The 13416-nt window shown below is 38.7% G+C and overlaps 1 protein-coding gene across 1 annotated transcript; it reads right to left on the bottom strand.

Moving 5' to 3' along the window:
• Positions 1-608: 608 nt before the first annotated feature.
• On the bottom strand, positions 609-5199 carry LOC139740048 (uncharacterized). Its single transcript, XM_071650639.1, has 3 exons — positions 5181-5199; positions 1220-1744; positions 609-1111 (listed from the first exon to the last, which is right to left on the bottom strand). Exons 1-3 carry the CDS (start codon positions 5197-5199, stop codon positions 609-611), a joined length of 1047 nt encoding a protein of 348 aa, XP_071506740.1.
• Between the last annotated feature and the right edge of the window lie 8217 nt (positions 5200-13416).

Below are 13416 nucleotides of genomic sequence, written 5' to 3'. Positions count from 1 at the left end.
ATCATGATCGTTTTTGTAATGAGTAGTGAGCTAAAAGTTCCAGTCGCCAACCCCATCACGTACAGATATCTTGAAGAGATGCTTATTTGTTATCTTTAGGCTACTAGTCCTCAAAAATTTATATTTCTGTGGAATCAGTAGATTATCAATTGATATTTGCTTATTTAACAGCCATAGTCATTGGATCTGTTCACTACAAGAACAACAACAATCAATACTCCAGCTTTGTGAGTTGAAGACAATCTAAAACTGGTTGCGCAACTTTATGATTATGACGAAATTGCGCAATATTCACTCTGATTACTAAAGACAATAGGACTGCCTGATGCGAATAAACGTAAAATGCAGTTTCTAGGAGGTCGTAAGCTTTGAAGGAACGGTACAAGTCCCCTCGGTACTATCATTAAAAGTATTCGTCTCAGTTTGGCAGTTCGTATCGTTATCCACACTTTGATTTGGGTGCCAAATGTCAAATTACAGATTGGAACTCGGGTTGACAAGTGCGTCAGTTGAAATCTCATGTCTAAATTTCGTTCCAATATCAGGGATAAGAGTAAAAAACATAAATGTCCTTGTTATTGCAAAAGTAATTCATCATGTTTGTTCGTCTAACTCCGCCTCCTCCTGCGGGCGCACGCCACTAATATGAGTATCAAAGATCCCAAGACAATTATCGCGCCTATTACAACAATAGTCATGAGGGCGCCGAAAGACATTCCAATTCTCTTGCCAAAATTGCGACCCTTAACCTCAGCAATATTATTTCCGATATTTCTACCGCGATATCCAGGACCACCAGCCGCAGGATAAGTGCCATGTCCGCCAGTCCCTCCGTATCCGACCCCAGGCACAATGCCTGGTCCGGTTCGGCCTGGGTAGCGCTTTGGATTGGTCATACTTGGATTTCTAAAGCCCGGACCTCCAGATGGTAAGCCATTGTGAGGATATCCAGGTCGTGATCCTGGGTAGTGACTGTTAGGATAATGGGAGCCAGGTACTCCGCTTGCTGGATAGTGAGATCCTGGAACGTTTCTGCTCCCTGGATAATTCACCCCTGGCATCCCATTTCCAGGATATGGTGTTCCTCGTCCGGTCGGATAGCGTCCATTTCCTCCTACCGGGAAGTTGTGTCCGGGGACAGTGTGGCCGGGGATGTTATGTGAACCTGTATTTGGGTATTGGTGACCAGGAACTCCTACAGCTGGATGATGACCTGCACCTCCTCCGACGGGAAAATGTTGTCCTGGTTGGCCTCCAGTTGGATAGCGGTGTCCAGGTATTCCAGATCCTGGAAAAGTTTGTCCAGGATATCTGGAGCCTGGATTGTAACCGGGGTAACGGGAACCGGACCCACCACCTTTGGCTGGATTGACCGGATCAACAACTTGAATGTCCGGGAGGATCCCGACACCAGTTCCACTCCCTCTACCTCGAGCTCGGACACTAGGACCACCGCTTCCTCCAAAACCACTTCCCGATCTAGGGTTAGAGCCACCTGTCCCAGATCCGCCAAAGGTACCACCTGCTCCTCCGGGATATCCTCCAGGCACCCCTCCTGCTCCTCCACCAACTCCTCCACCGACACCGACACCAAAGCTCCTTCCTGTACCTGCACCTCCGCTCCCGGATCCAGACCCCCCGTTACCTCCCGGTCCTGAATCGGCCGCAACCGGTTTCTTGCCTCTCAACGATTCATCTGAGTCAACGTCCGCGGCACAGATATGGTTTGTAAGACTCCCACAGACTGTAGGTAAAAACAAAATGGAAAAGAGAATGAATCACAACTTGGTCATAAATCTAGGGGATTTTTTATTATTTTTTTTTTTTTTTTGCTTTACAGACGTTTTAGATCATCTTAGCCAGAGACACTCTGCTAAATTGACACAATAATTGGCAATTAAGAGTAATATCGAATGTTACACTACTTACCACGTTGATACGCCTTAAGAATGCGTTTCATGAAGGTGACATAAGTGTAAACTATCAATAAGGGTTATCTGGATTTTTCTGCCAAATCAAAAAAAATAAAATCTATGAGAGTAATGGCAGTACAAAGATCACTGTTAAACAATTTTGCTAAACATTTTAAGAATAAAATCATTTTGAGTCGAGACTTGTTTGTCCAGGAAATGAGTTTGACCGCAAACATTGTATCATGGTTGAACTATACACCATGAGACACAGGAAGCGCTCTAATGCTGTCTCAGCCAGTTTGCGCTCCCTCTTTAGCTCGCGTATAAGAGGAAATAAACTGGGTTAGTGATCTTCCGCCAGAATAAGGGTGAAGGAGACAACACGCCCTATGACTGTTCAAACCAACTGGCCCATCGCACTTCTTATACTACTCGAGCGAGTTAAAAAGAAACAAAGATTGTTTCGATTGCAATTTCATTATGATTAAGGTTTTAACATTAATATACATGGGATAGCTTTCCATCCACTTGGAGCCATACTTATTGGTTTACCCACTATGATATAATACATGAGGAATCAACTTCTGCTTTTACATTACTTTTTAAGATCTGAAACATCCCTTGATTTACATTTATGAAAGTAAAGGCAAATGTGTTCATTTTGATCGTCTTTTAACGCTTTGTAAATAGATGGTTATAGAGCAAATGCGAAACGTGTAAATGTTCAATCTGTAAAACACGTATTACGTCTTTAGGAGATATGTAGATATGTTCGACTTTTCTCATGTAAATAAGATAATTGTATCAATTTATCTTTACCCAGACAAAGAGCTAATTCCATTTACCGGTCTCCCTCTTGATATACTTGAAAATGTAGTTTGAGACACCGTTCATTTTCTTTTTTCTTTGAGTGTCATTACTCTCATATTCTATCTGTTCTTATACCGATGAGAACTTTTCGCAACGATCAAAATGCTCAGAGCATTCAGTACAAACTATAGGCAAACATCAATGAAGCTGAATGAGTAAATTGAAGTTATATCACTTTTCACTTTTACTATTTTGCTGATGGCTTTTACCAAGGAGAAAATTTCGATTGTAAGGCAGAACAGACGAAGAAATACCAGAAATACTTTCATCTACATTATAATCGATTGGCTCGAAGATAATGATATGAGAACTTTTCTGAACGAGACTAAGTTTAAACAACAAAAAAATAAAGGGCAATCCAGTGGACGACACTTTGCGATAAACGTACTTGATCCCACGCGGTGATCTGTGATCATTAGTTTTGGCACTTCAGTGTTCTTAGCCGATCAGAATTGACATTATACATGGCAGTTTGCTTCCTATAGATATCAGGTGCAAGCTTAGGGGGTCACCATTTGTTGCAGCTTAACAGGTGTACGTGGGACTCCGCGGGAAGCGTCATCATTCTTGTCTTTTAGATAAACACGAAATGAACACGAGTATTAGGATAGGTCATATTTCAACTCTTTGACTTCTGTAAAAGTGAGATTATTTCTTTACCTCGACGGCCAAACATCAGTTGTGTCTGAAGAAAAATTTTAGCTATTGGGACTTCAAGCATTTGCCAATAGTATTGACTTTGACCGCAGGATCAGTGAGTCTGACGTTTACTAAGCCTGGGCTGTCCTAGGTTCATGGGTCAAACCAAAATGTGCAGCAAGTCTGTCCTTGACAATGAGGAAAATGAATCTGACTGACACCTTTGACCCTTTACCCGCCCCGTCCAGTCTGGACTGAACTTTTTCGAGCCAATGATGTCACTCCGATGTCATCAGCAGCTGATAACCAGGAGTACGGGGCGGGTAGGGCTCACAGATTACAGGCGTTCGAACGCCTGTGATGATTCATTGATAGGACAAACCCTTTCAATCCCATTTCCGCGTCAAACGGAATTTTACGGGGGCGAACCCCCTTCGTTACGTTTTCTCTTTATAGGCATCTGTCGCATTAAATCGGCATTATGTGAGCTGGGCCCCAACAGCAGTCCTAATCCTTTCAGTATCCTCTGCAATTGCTTGGCCGTCTTATCGTGGGGCCCAGTAAATGTGGCAGTCCCTTTTAAAATCCTCTGATGAAAGCAGATGACGACTGTTTCAGAGCAAGAAAACGCTTTTACGTGCGAATGTTGCGGGGTTGAATATTTGACACGTCCAAAGATGTGTAATCATATTGAAACTTAATCAAGACATTCAGTCTTGGCTAAGGCAGTTACTGTCTTCAAGAAACTATCAAAAATAAGTATACCAAATCAAAAGGGTGAAAATTGAAGGTATCATGATACGAATGATTAGATGGTTATCTGAAAACATCACGCTGTATTACGCTGTATGCCTGCCAGAATCAGAAGCTTTCAGCAGGTCGTTTCTCCTAGACGGAGAGTCGTAAATCATATCCAAAATGACGAAATATGAAAAAACAGCAATTTCTAAACTGTACTAGACATTATCAAACAAGAACACATCTTCTACTTGCTGCCGCAGTCGATGATTTCACTATCAACACTTCACTTTTTCAAAATTAAGGGAAAACCTGAAGAGACGTAAAAGGCGTCAACTGCTGCTCGGGACCGTGTAGGAGCGATTTATATGTGGAGAATAGACAGCCTCACAACCTTGCTGTGAATATTATTTCTTACGATTATGATCATGAAGTTCAGCTCCGGGTATTATAGGCTTAAGACTATACTGGGTAAAGTATGTCTATGTGTCGGAAATATTCCAAGAAAATCGTAAGAGAAAGCTCCTGCAAATTATGTAGGCATATAGGATGATCTTATCGGAGATGGTGAAAGATTATCGTGATATCGTGGTCCGTTTCTCCCCCTCGGTGATGGTAACCGATTTAAATATATTGCTAATGAATCTAACTATAGTTTGTACTAAGGGTGGTTAATTTGCAGGTCGGCAAGGTATTTGATATCATGAATACTTAATCGTGATTTAACGAATAAACCTTCACTTGATTCGCAGAACAGAACTAAGTGCCACAACACTGTCGTATTTGCAGAACAAAGCCATTGGTAGTGCCACAATTCTGTCGCCTATCAGTTTTGTTGGATCATCTGTCATATCAGATGACACACGGGGTTTCATGCACATAAAGATACGTTAATGCAAACGTATCAAGTTAATTCGAAAGGATGTCACTTAATTGGCAACTCAAATTTCATGTCTCTGAGCAGAACAAGCATGAACAAATGAATGAATACAATCAAAAAGTGTAGGTTATTGTACTCACGGAGTAAGGCAGATGCCATTAAGGCAAAAACATACGGCGTTTCCCTCATACTGGGGTTTTTCCTCGGTTCCAAGTGTTCCAAAATTGTACTAGGATTCAGTAGATTGCTACTCCTCGCTACTCTGTAAAATCTCCCGTATAAGGAACTATATGTCTTGCGCCTCCTCAAAGTGCCACGAAGCGAAGAGTGTCGGAGGAATCTAGACCACGGGAGCGCGTCTTCGCATAAAGCGCAGCCGTGAAGGTGTGTACGCACGCTGGACCTCGCTGTGCTCATCCGACTTGACGCACTGAAAATGTTTTATTCATGCCCCCTATCTTCACGAGCTACCCTCCGTATGCATCTGGTCCTAGAAGAGAGAGAGAGAGAGAGAGGGAGAGAGAGAGAGGGGGGGGGAATATAGGGAGAGATTGATCATCAGAGTAAATTGGCACTTCCCCAGCTCCTGCGGTTCAGAACTTCCGTTCGATCATCACCCCGATACTATTCTCGATACCCGTGTGGAACCCTCACTATTCGTGGCACAAGGGGCCTCTATTCTCTCTTTGCCATCAGACAACACAGAGACTGTAAATCATGCATGGTATTCAATAGCAAAGAGGCAGGAGAAACGACGATGTTGCCTTCCGACGTCTGGGCAACAAACAAGCAGCCGCAGTAAACCTCAGGATGCGTGCATCATGAAACGCAAGATGGCCCCGTATCTAATGCCATAATGCTGGGGCGTCAATTTAAAGACACTTTGAAAGAAAGCATAGGTTGATTTCCTCTCTGAAGTGTCTCTGTTAGCTGGCTTAACAACAGCAAAAAAAGCTTCCCTGTGTTACATAATTACACGTTCAGGACATATAAAGACCTCTCAGGGGAAAGAGTGTGGCAACAAGACTGCTACAACATGTGCTATTTCATTCTAGAAATTGCATGAAGCGGTGAAGTTTGATTCTATACTAAGGTAGCGTGACAAAAACTTTGTTGTTTTGGGTAACAGGGTAACATGAAATCCCATGTCGTCATACTTTTAATCCGCCTTTGTTATACATAAATATATGCCCTTCGGTTTTAGCAGCCGTCCTCTGTAGGGATGTTTATGGTGTCTTCAGTGCCAAGTTTTTCAATCCCTTTGGTGAAAGAAAAACCTACGAGAATATCTTGTTCACCGTCTGATCAATGGAAAAAATAGAGGGAATAATGAATTATCTTTTGATAAAATGTTAACTACTTGTGTTGATATCATGTTAAGCTATTGGAAACACTATTTGCGCTGATATTACGGCAGTCCATAGAGTCCATAGAGTACAAAGAGTCCATATTATTGACTCTTTGTCAATCTTTAGAAAAATATTCATAAACCTTACTATAGGACTTTCCACCAGTCGAATATTCTTCGTGCAGTCCATTGCCAGTCTTTGATTCAGTAGATTAGGTGGAGTAAGCCTGGTGATAGAGAATGACCGTCTTCATCATTTGTAATGGGTTCTGCTAAGTTTGTATTTCGAAAAAAAAATGCTGCCACAAAATTTTGCGAGATGTAATGAGGTATGAAAGAGTTTAGAGAAGTGCCAGAATTACTGGTGTGGAACCTTCGATTTTATTGACGAAACCTGTGTTGATGTGCGATGTAGCAGGTGTTTCAGCGAAAATATTTCACTGATTATATATATAAATATAAATATACTTAATCATATATATATATATATATATATATATATATATATATATATATGAAGGGTTTGTTTGCAAAAACCGATAAGTCCATATTTATCAAATGGAGATATTTGCGATTAAAGGTCAAGAAAAATAAAGAAAATAATAACAAAATGTTTGTTTCTTTTGACCATAACTTCAAAAATAAACCTTTATATGTAGTGACCAATATATCATTTGAAAGGTATTATTTTGTACTTTATGACAGACACCGTACTTAAAATCTCCAAAAATGAACTTATCGGTTTTTGCAAACAAACTCTTCATATATATATGTAAGTAATGAAGCAAGTTCACCCGGTTGACTGCAGGTTCATTTATTGCAACTCTGAGTTTCATGCAACCTCCATGAGGTGCAATCATCAGACAATTCCGCCGATTCAGTAGATTAGGTGAAAGATGATTAGAATCACCAAGTGTATAAATATATATATATATATATGTATATATAATACATGAATATGTATATATATATATATATATATATATATATAATCATATATGTGTATATACATATATAATCTTATATATATATATATATATATATATATATATATATATGATATCTCCACAATTCCAAAGATTTCAGCGTGAACTCAAAACCATAATCAGTGGCATCTATGGTATATGTCAACTAGTATTTACCTTACATCGTGCACATTTATTTGTTTCCTTGAAACTGATATAAAACCCCATTGTACAGACAATGAAAATTACGGGGACAGTTTAGAGTCTTTGGCAAGTTGGAGAAAGTCGCGCACCAGTCATCCTGATCCAACCGTTTCCGCTTCATTCCCTAGCAACGGCAGTGGTCTTGAACTCGCATCGTCCTGTTCAGGGCGTGCCCAGGTGCAGGTCACGTTGGTGTACGTGGCCACCCGTGCATATTTGACGCAGGAAGCGTGTAACTTGTGACTACACCGCCCAAGCCCTTTGGCGGGATGGTTTAGGACTGAGCGAGTATAGGAAAAACGGATTTACCCAATGATGACTGAAGTGAGAGGTAATTCTGTTTAATCGGTCAATTACCCTCAACATAAGTCGAAGGAATGTGTTCTTTTAAAAGATCATGGAATTTTGTAAAATCCCCTTATGTAACCTTTCATTATTTTTTTAAATGGAGATCAATATGACAGAAACTAATAAGAAAAAAAGAGTCATTCACATTGTGCGAATATCATAATCATATACTGCGATAATCAACTATAAAAGCAATTGTAGCGTTAAAGATTAAATCTCTTTCAAATTATGTAATTCTGCAAGCTCCCACCAGACATTTATAATTCCATGTGCACATTCTTCTTTGTGTCTTGGAATGTCTTACTTGATGTTATATCAAAAGAGCTGTCGCTGTGCATGTAAAATCGAATGCCAGATGTACTCCAGGCAATATCTCCACAATTCTAACGTGACGATTTCTTTACTCTGTTAATCGACAAAGCGCTTTAAGGTATTGATTCTATCTGACTGAAATGCGCATTTAATGTGGCTTATGTAGATGATTGTAAAAATGTTGTGATCCTGTATTATCAAAAAACTGGGTGTTTTTTTTTTTTTTTTTTTGAAGCAAAGTCACTTCCTGGATATTTTCCCCTCTGCGAAAAACAACAACAGCTAAAATGCTAAAATATTTAGTCTACCACATAACCACTTCACTTACGATTAACCACGGAATAATTCTCGCCAAATTATTTCATTATGGTGGTTCACAAACCATGTAACCTACAGATCCCAATATGTGCACGTTAATGGTTTTGATTTCCACAAGAAAACGATTGAATGTGATGTTCCACAAGGAAGTTTGTAAGGCCCATTACTATTTATAATTTACATTAATGATTTTCATAGGTCCTCGATAAAATTGTCATTTATATTATTTGCAGATGACTCTAGTCTCTGTTATTCTCACCCTCACCCTGATGTTCTGGTAAGAAAAGTCAATGATGACTTAAAGAATGTCACACAATAGATTTACGCGAATAAATTCTCTCTGAATATAACAAAGACAAAATGTATATTTTTCAGCAACTCATTAGATAACCCACCAAGGAAAATTACATTTTATAGTACTCCCTTGGAAGTAGTTTCTTCGTTTACATTTTTAGATGTTTGTGTTGGTAATACTTTCATGGAAATATCATATCAATAATATTTGTAAAATTATTTCACATATAATATATAGGTGTAATAAATAGATGAATATATTGACTTGCTTCATCTGCATTAACCCGATAAAGCCCAAGCTATTTTGACCCTTCCCATGCCCAAGGGGAGGGGGCACATTGTGCTCCCCTCCAATATAACTTTATTATTATTTGATGTATCATTGTCATATTTAGCATATGGGTACAGCAACTCAAACTCTATATGACGGTACAATTGAATTTTCTCAAGGTCACCCATGGAGGGCGCTATTGACCAAAATAAAAAGAAATACATAGGAAATATGTTAAAAACATGGTTTTTCTGTGTAATTTCTTCACCCCTAATATGTCTTTTCATATACCAATCATTATCATATTTACCACAAATGATGAGCAAGTCGAATCTCATTATTTATTATGGTTGAAATTTCTCAATGTCACCACATGAGGACGCTATTAGTAACAATTATAAAGAAATACATTATGAGACCTGTGATGTATTGTTTGGGATATTGGTACATGTATAGTTATCACGTTTCATATTTTCATAATATTGGAATTTTGAGTTTGCAGATTGATATAAACAAAGAATATAACTGGCATAACTTGGGTGAAGGAATCAAAATGACACAAAAATAAGGGCAATCTTTGGAAAATACTTTTTTTGTTCAATCATCTCTATCATATCTATTGTTTTATGCCTTTGTTACATAAAAAAAAAGGAAACGATAAGAAAAACATTTCAGGACCACAACTATACTTCTACAATTTTGCTTCTTCAGCAAATTTCAGCCAAGAAATGCCCATTTCATACAAGATTATATTGTTAACTGAAATTGGAACAGAAAAAGACGTAAAATCTGGCTGACATGGTTGTCAGTTTAAGCAATATCAACTATGGCTAAATTATGTGTCAAAATGTTTGCAATAAGATTTTAGGAAAAGTCACCAAATTTGATTGAAATTGGATTAAGGACGAAGGAGTGGCAAATGAAAATCTGGTAGGAGCACAATGTGCCCTCTATCCCCCTAGGCTTTATTGGGTTAATGTTGTTATATTCAAACTTAATACTACCGTACCTGAATTACGGAATATTAGCCTGGGTAATACTAATCAGATATTGCTAAATATTAAACTTTTCCTATCACAAAAGAAGACCCTCAGAATTGTTTTTAACCTTCACCCACAAGTGCGCACTGATGGTTTGTTTTCCGATCACAAAATAATGGAAGTAAAAGATTTGTATCTATTTCAGCTTGGTCAGTTCATGTTCAGTTATAAAATCTCCCCAAAATATTTCACAATTTATTTCACATGAATATTTATATCCATAAATACCCCCCACGCGACAATCGAATAAATTCCATCTTCCCTCATTCAGAACGGTGCATACTCAAAATGCATTCGTATACTGGACCAAAACTTCGGAACAACCTCGACCACAGTATAAAAGAATCTTGTTAACATCCAACGTTTAGATGTAAATTAAGAAAAATTTGCTTTCAACATATGAAGAGCTTCCTTCTGAAAGACGCTAAATCCATTGAAAAAATGATGGATTTTGGTTGCAAGCCCTTCATATAATGATACACAATTTTTATATAATAATATTTGTGCTTTCGCTTGCCGCGGCGATGGAGTGGCGTGTTCTAAAATATGCAGACCGTTCTACATTCTTCTGTGCTCCTTCCCCTCTCTTCTGTTCTCTCTGTTGTTTTGTAATGTTCTGGGTTGTCTTCCTTGTACGATGTCGCGTCCTTTGTCAATGTACTCATCTGTTGTTGTCTTTATTTTTGTTCTCCTTTTTACGAGTGGGGGCAATGCACGCGGACAGTGTGTATGTATCCACTGTTGTGAGTTTCGTATGTTTTGTTTTGTTTTTCACAATTCTTCTGTTGCGTACACACGGCTCATCGAATAGTGCTTGTAACTTGAACATTGCTAGATTTGCCTGAAATTGAATTTTCTGCACCTTAAAATAATTACGGTTTGAATAACGATGATGTACATGTGTTTATCATGCTTTGAGTGATCACGTATTACAAGCTTAGGTTTTTAGTGGACCACTGTTATTCCATACCTACTTTATCGATACTCCTCAAAGCATGCCCAGGTGTTCTCAGTATACTACTTATATAATTTCTTATTATGTACTATGGGATTCACTTCTAGTTTTGCATTTCTTTTCCTCGATTGAAATTAATCAAACTATGTGATTGTTTTTACGCATGCTTTATATTGTATGATACTTCGTTTCATTTTTTTTTTTTTTTGCTTGATGGAAAATAAACTGAGCTGAACTGAACACTTATTCACAAGTTCAGTATCGTCACCGCAAATAACTTCATAATAATATGCAGACCATTCACGTTCTGCCAATTTCCTCCGCGGCAAATAACATTTGCTCTGTAACGGCGAGCTATTGCTACACGGAAATCATGTCTCTCAATGGGACGATTAAAGACCAAAATGGATGAACGAAGGAGTGGATAAAGAAGGAGGAACAGTTTGCGGCGGTTCTATAAGCTATCTTTGTAGCCAAGGTTGCTGTCTAGTCCCTCTCGCTGCACTAAACTCCAAATTACAGTTTTCCCCTGCCTCGATCCCAGCTTCCTCTCTGAGGTCATTACTAGACAGCTATTTGCCCCAATCATGAACGTTATCAACCTGTTTATGTATCTTAATACACTAACGTGCATGCAATGCGACGTGCCTTTTCTTCATTGCTTTACTTTATGTGCGTGGGAACAGAGGATCCGATATGAGGATGACATCTTAAGGTGTCATCCCTATACAGATTTTTCACTGAACTTCTTAATCTCTGGTTTGTTGAATTGAATTGAATTGATATGATACAGTATTTTGACTGAAAATAGTAACCAGAGGCTAAAATGCTTTCGGTTTACAATAATAACATAAAAATTGCATTTTACAGTTTAGAGTCCCTTAAAGGGCAGTTACAACATTCCACAACTGATAACAATGCTTGACAATGCGGACTTCTAGGAAGCTGATTTCTCTAGGACATAGTTTGCTTTTGCTTGCTGAGTCCATTCAGTGACGTCACAAATATCAGGCGACTTTCAGGAAGTTTTATTCTCGCTGTATGTTGCACTTTTTTCCCCCGTGAGGGTGGCAATTGCTCTATAACTCTATTTGCAATTCACGAAATATTATTTATGTTTTAAATCTTTGAATGCACAGTTTAAATTTTTTGTTCTCCTAAAAGTTTAACATTTAACTTTAACTAGCAAACGTCGTATCAAACCTTACTTTGTACTTAAATTGGGATGACTAAATTTATCAAGAGCAGCAGGGTGAGCGGAATATTGAACGAGCTGGGCGATAGCGTATCTTTGTAGGGAATGATTCTTTTTTTATATCTCAAGCCTGGAAAGATAAGTCATGCTATAATCGAAGGTAAGGAAATACACTGAAGGGAAGATTATAACAGGAAGGGCGGTGTCTCGACTAGAATACTTCCTTAATTGATGCTATTCATCTCAGGCAGGTGGTCAATGCTAAGGAATTTTCACTGAAGTCCCCTGGTGAAAACTCTGTCATGATCAACTACAGGCCGTCATTTAGGAAGCAATGAAAAAGACTCTCTAAACAACACTTTCGATATTCCCACTTAGCTTTTGAAAACAATGATTGTAATTGAACTTGATATTTACCACAAATTTTATAAGTCGCATACCTTTAATTCATTTTCCATACAGGTTTGTCATAAACTCTGTATCAAAATATGAATTTGTCATAAACATGATACTACAGAAAGGTAAAAGTGTAACATCTCTGTGTCCAAGATAACCAAGATTTTAAAGAAATGAAGAGAAAGAACTATGTAAAAGTTTTTAGAGTTATTTTTTTCTCTCTCTCCCTCTGCTTTAGTCCAGTCAGATTGGAACATCAAACACACTTTTTCCCCAAAAACAGTCTGTGGTACTTCGCGTCCTAGGTCTACCGAACTATCTCCTAGAAACAGCAGCAGCTCGTGCCAAGCGTACGTATCCCTTGCGACTTCGATTCTCCACGAGATTGTTAATTTGACTGGCCTTCGGAAGTTTAGGGGGAATTGAGCGCCAACGATACGTGCCTATTTTTGACAAGTGCACAAATTACTTCTATGAGGTGACCGGGGCATTCGTTTCTAACATTGTCTCTATACGCTGCAAAAATAGGGCAGTTGATAGTGTCAGGCAAAGACATCTCCGTTATCAAGTTAGCATCAGCTACGTGCATGTGCCAAACGTTGGCATCAAGCTTGAGAGGTACAATTTTGACCAGAAGCGTAAGTGTCATTTGGATCCTGTAGAAAGGGAACGTAATTCTCTTACATCAGTGCAGGTTATCACGAATTAGGTATGATCTTTCAATTAGTTT

Source organism: Diadema antillarum, unplaced genomic scaffold (genome assembly GCF_040938485.1).
Source record: "Diadema antillarum isolate AM-2024a unplaced genomic scaffold, OU_Dant_1.0 seq00000829_RagTag, whole genome shotgun sequence".
Lineage (NCBI taxonomy): Eukaryota > Metazoa > Echinodermata > Echinoidea > Diadematoida > Diadematidae > Diadema > Diadema antillarum.
This window is presented reverse-complemented; position numbering and strand designations above follow the sequence as displayed.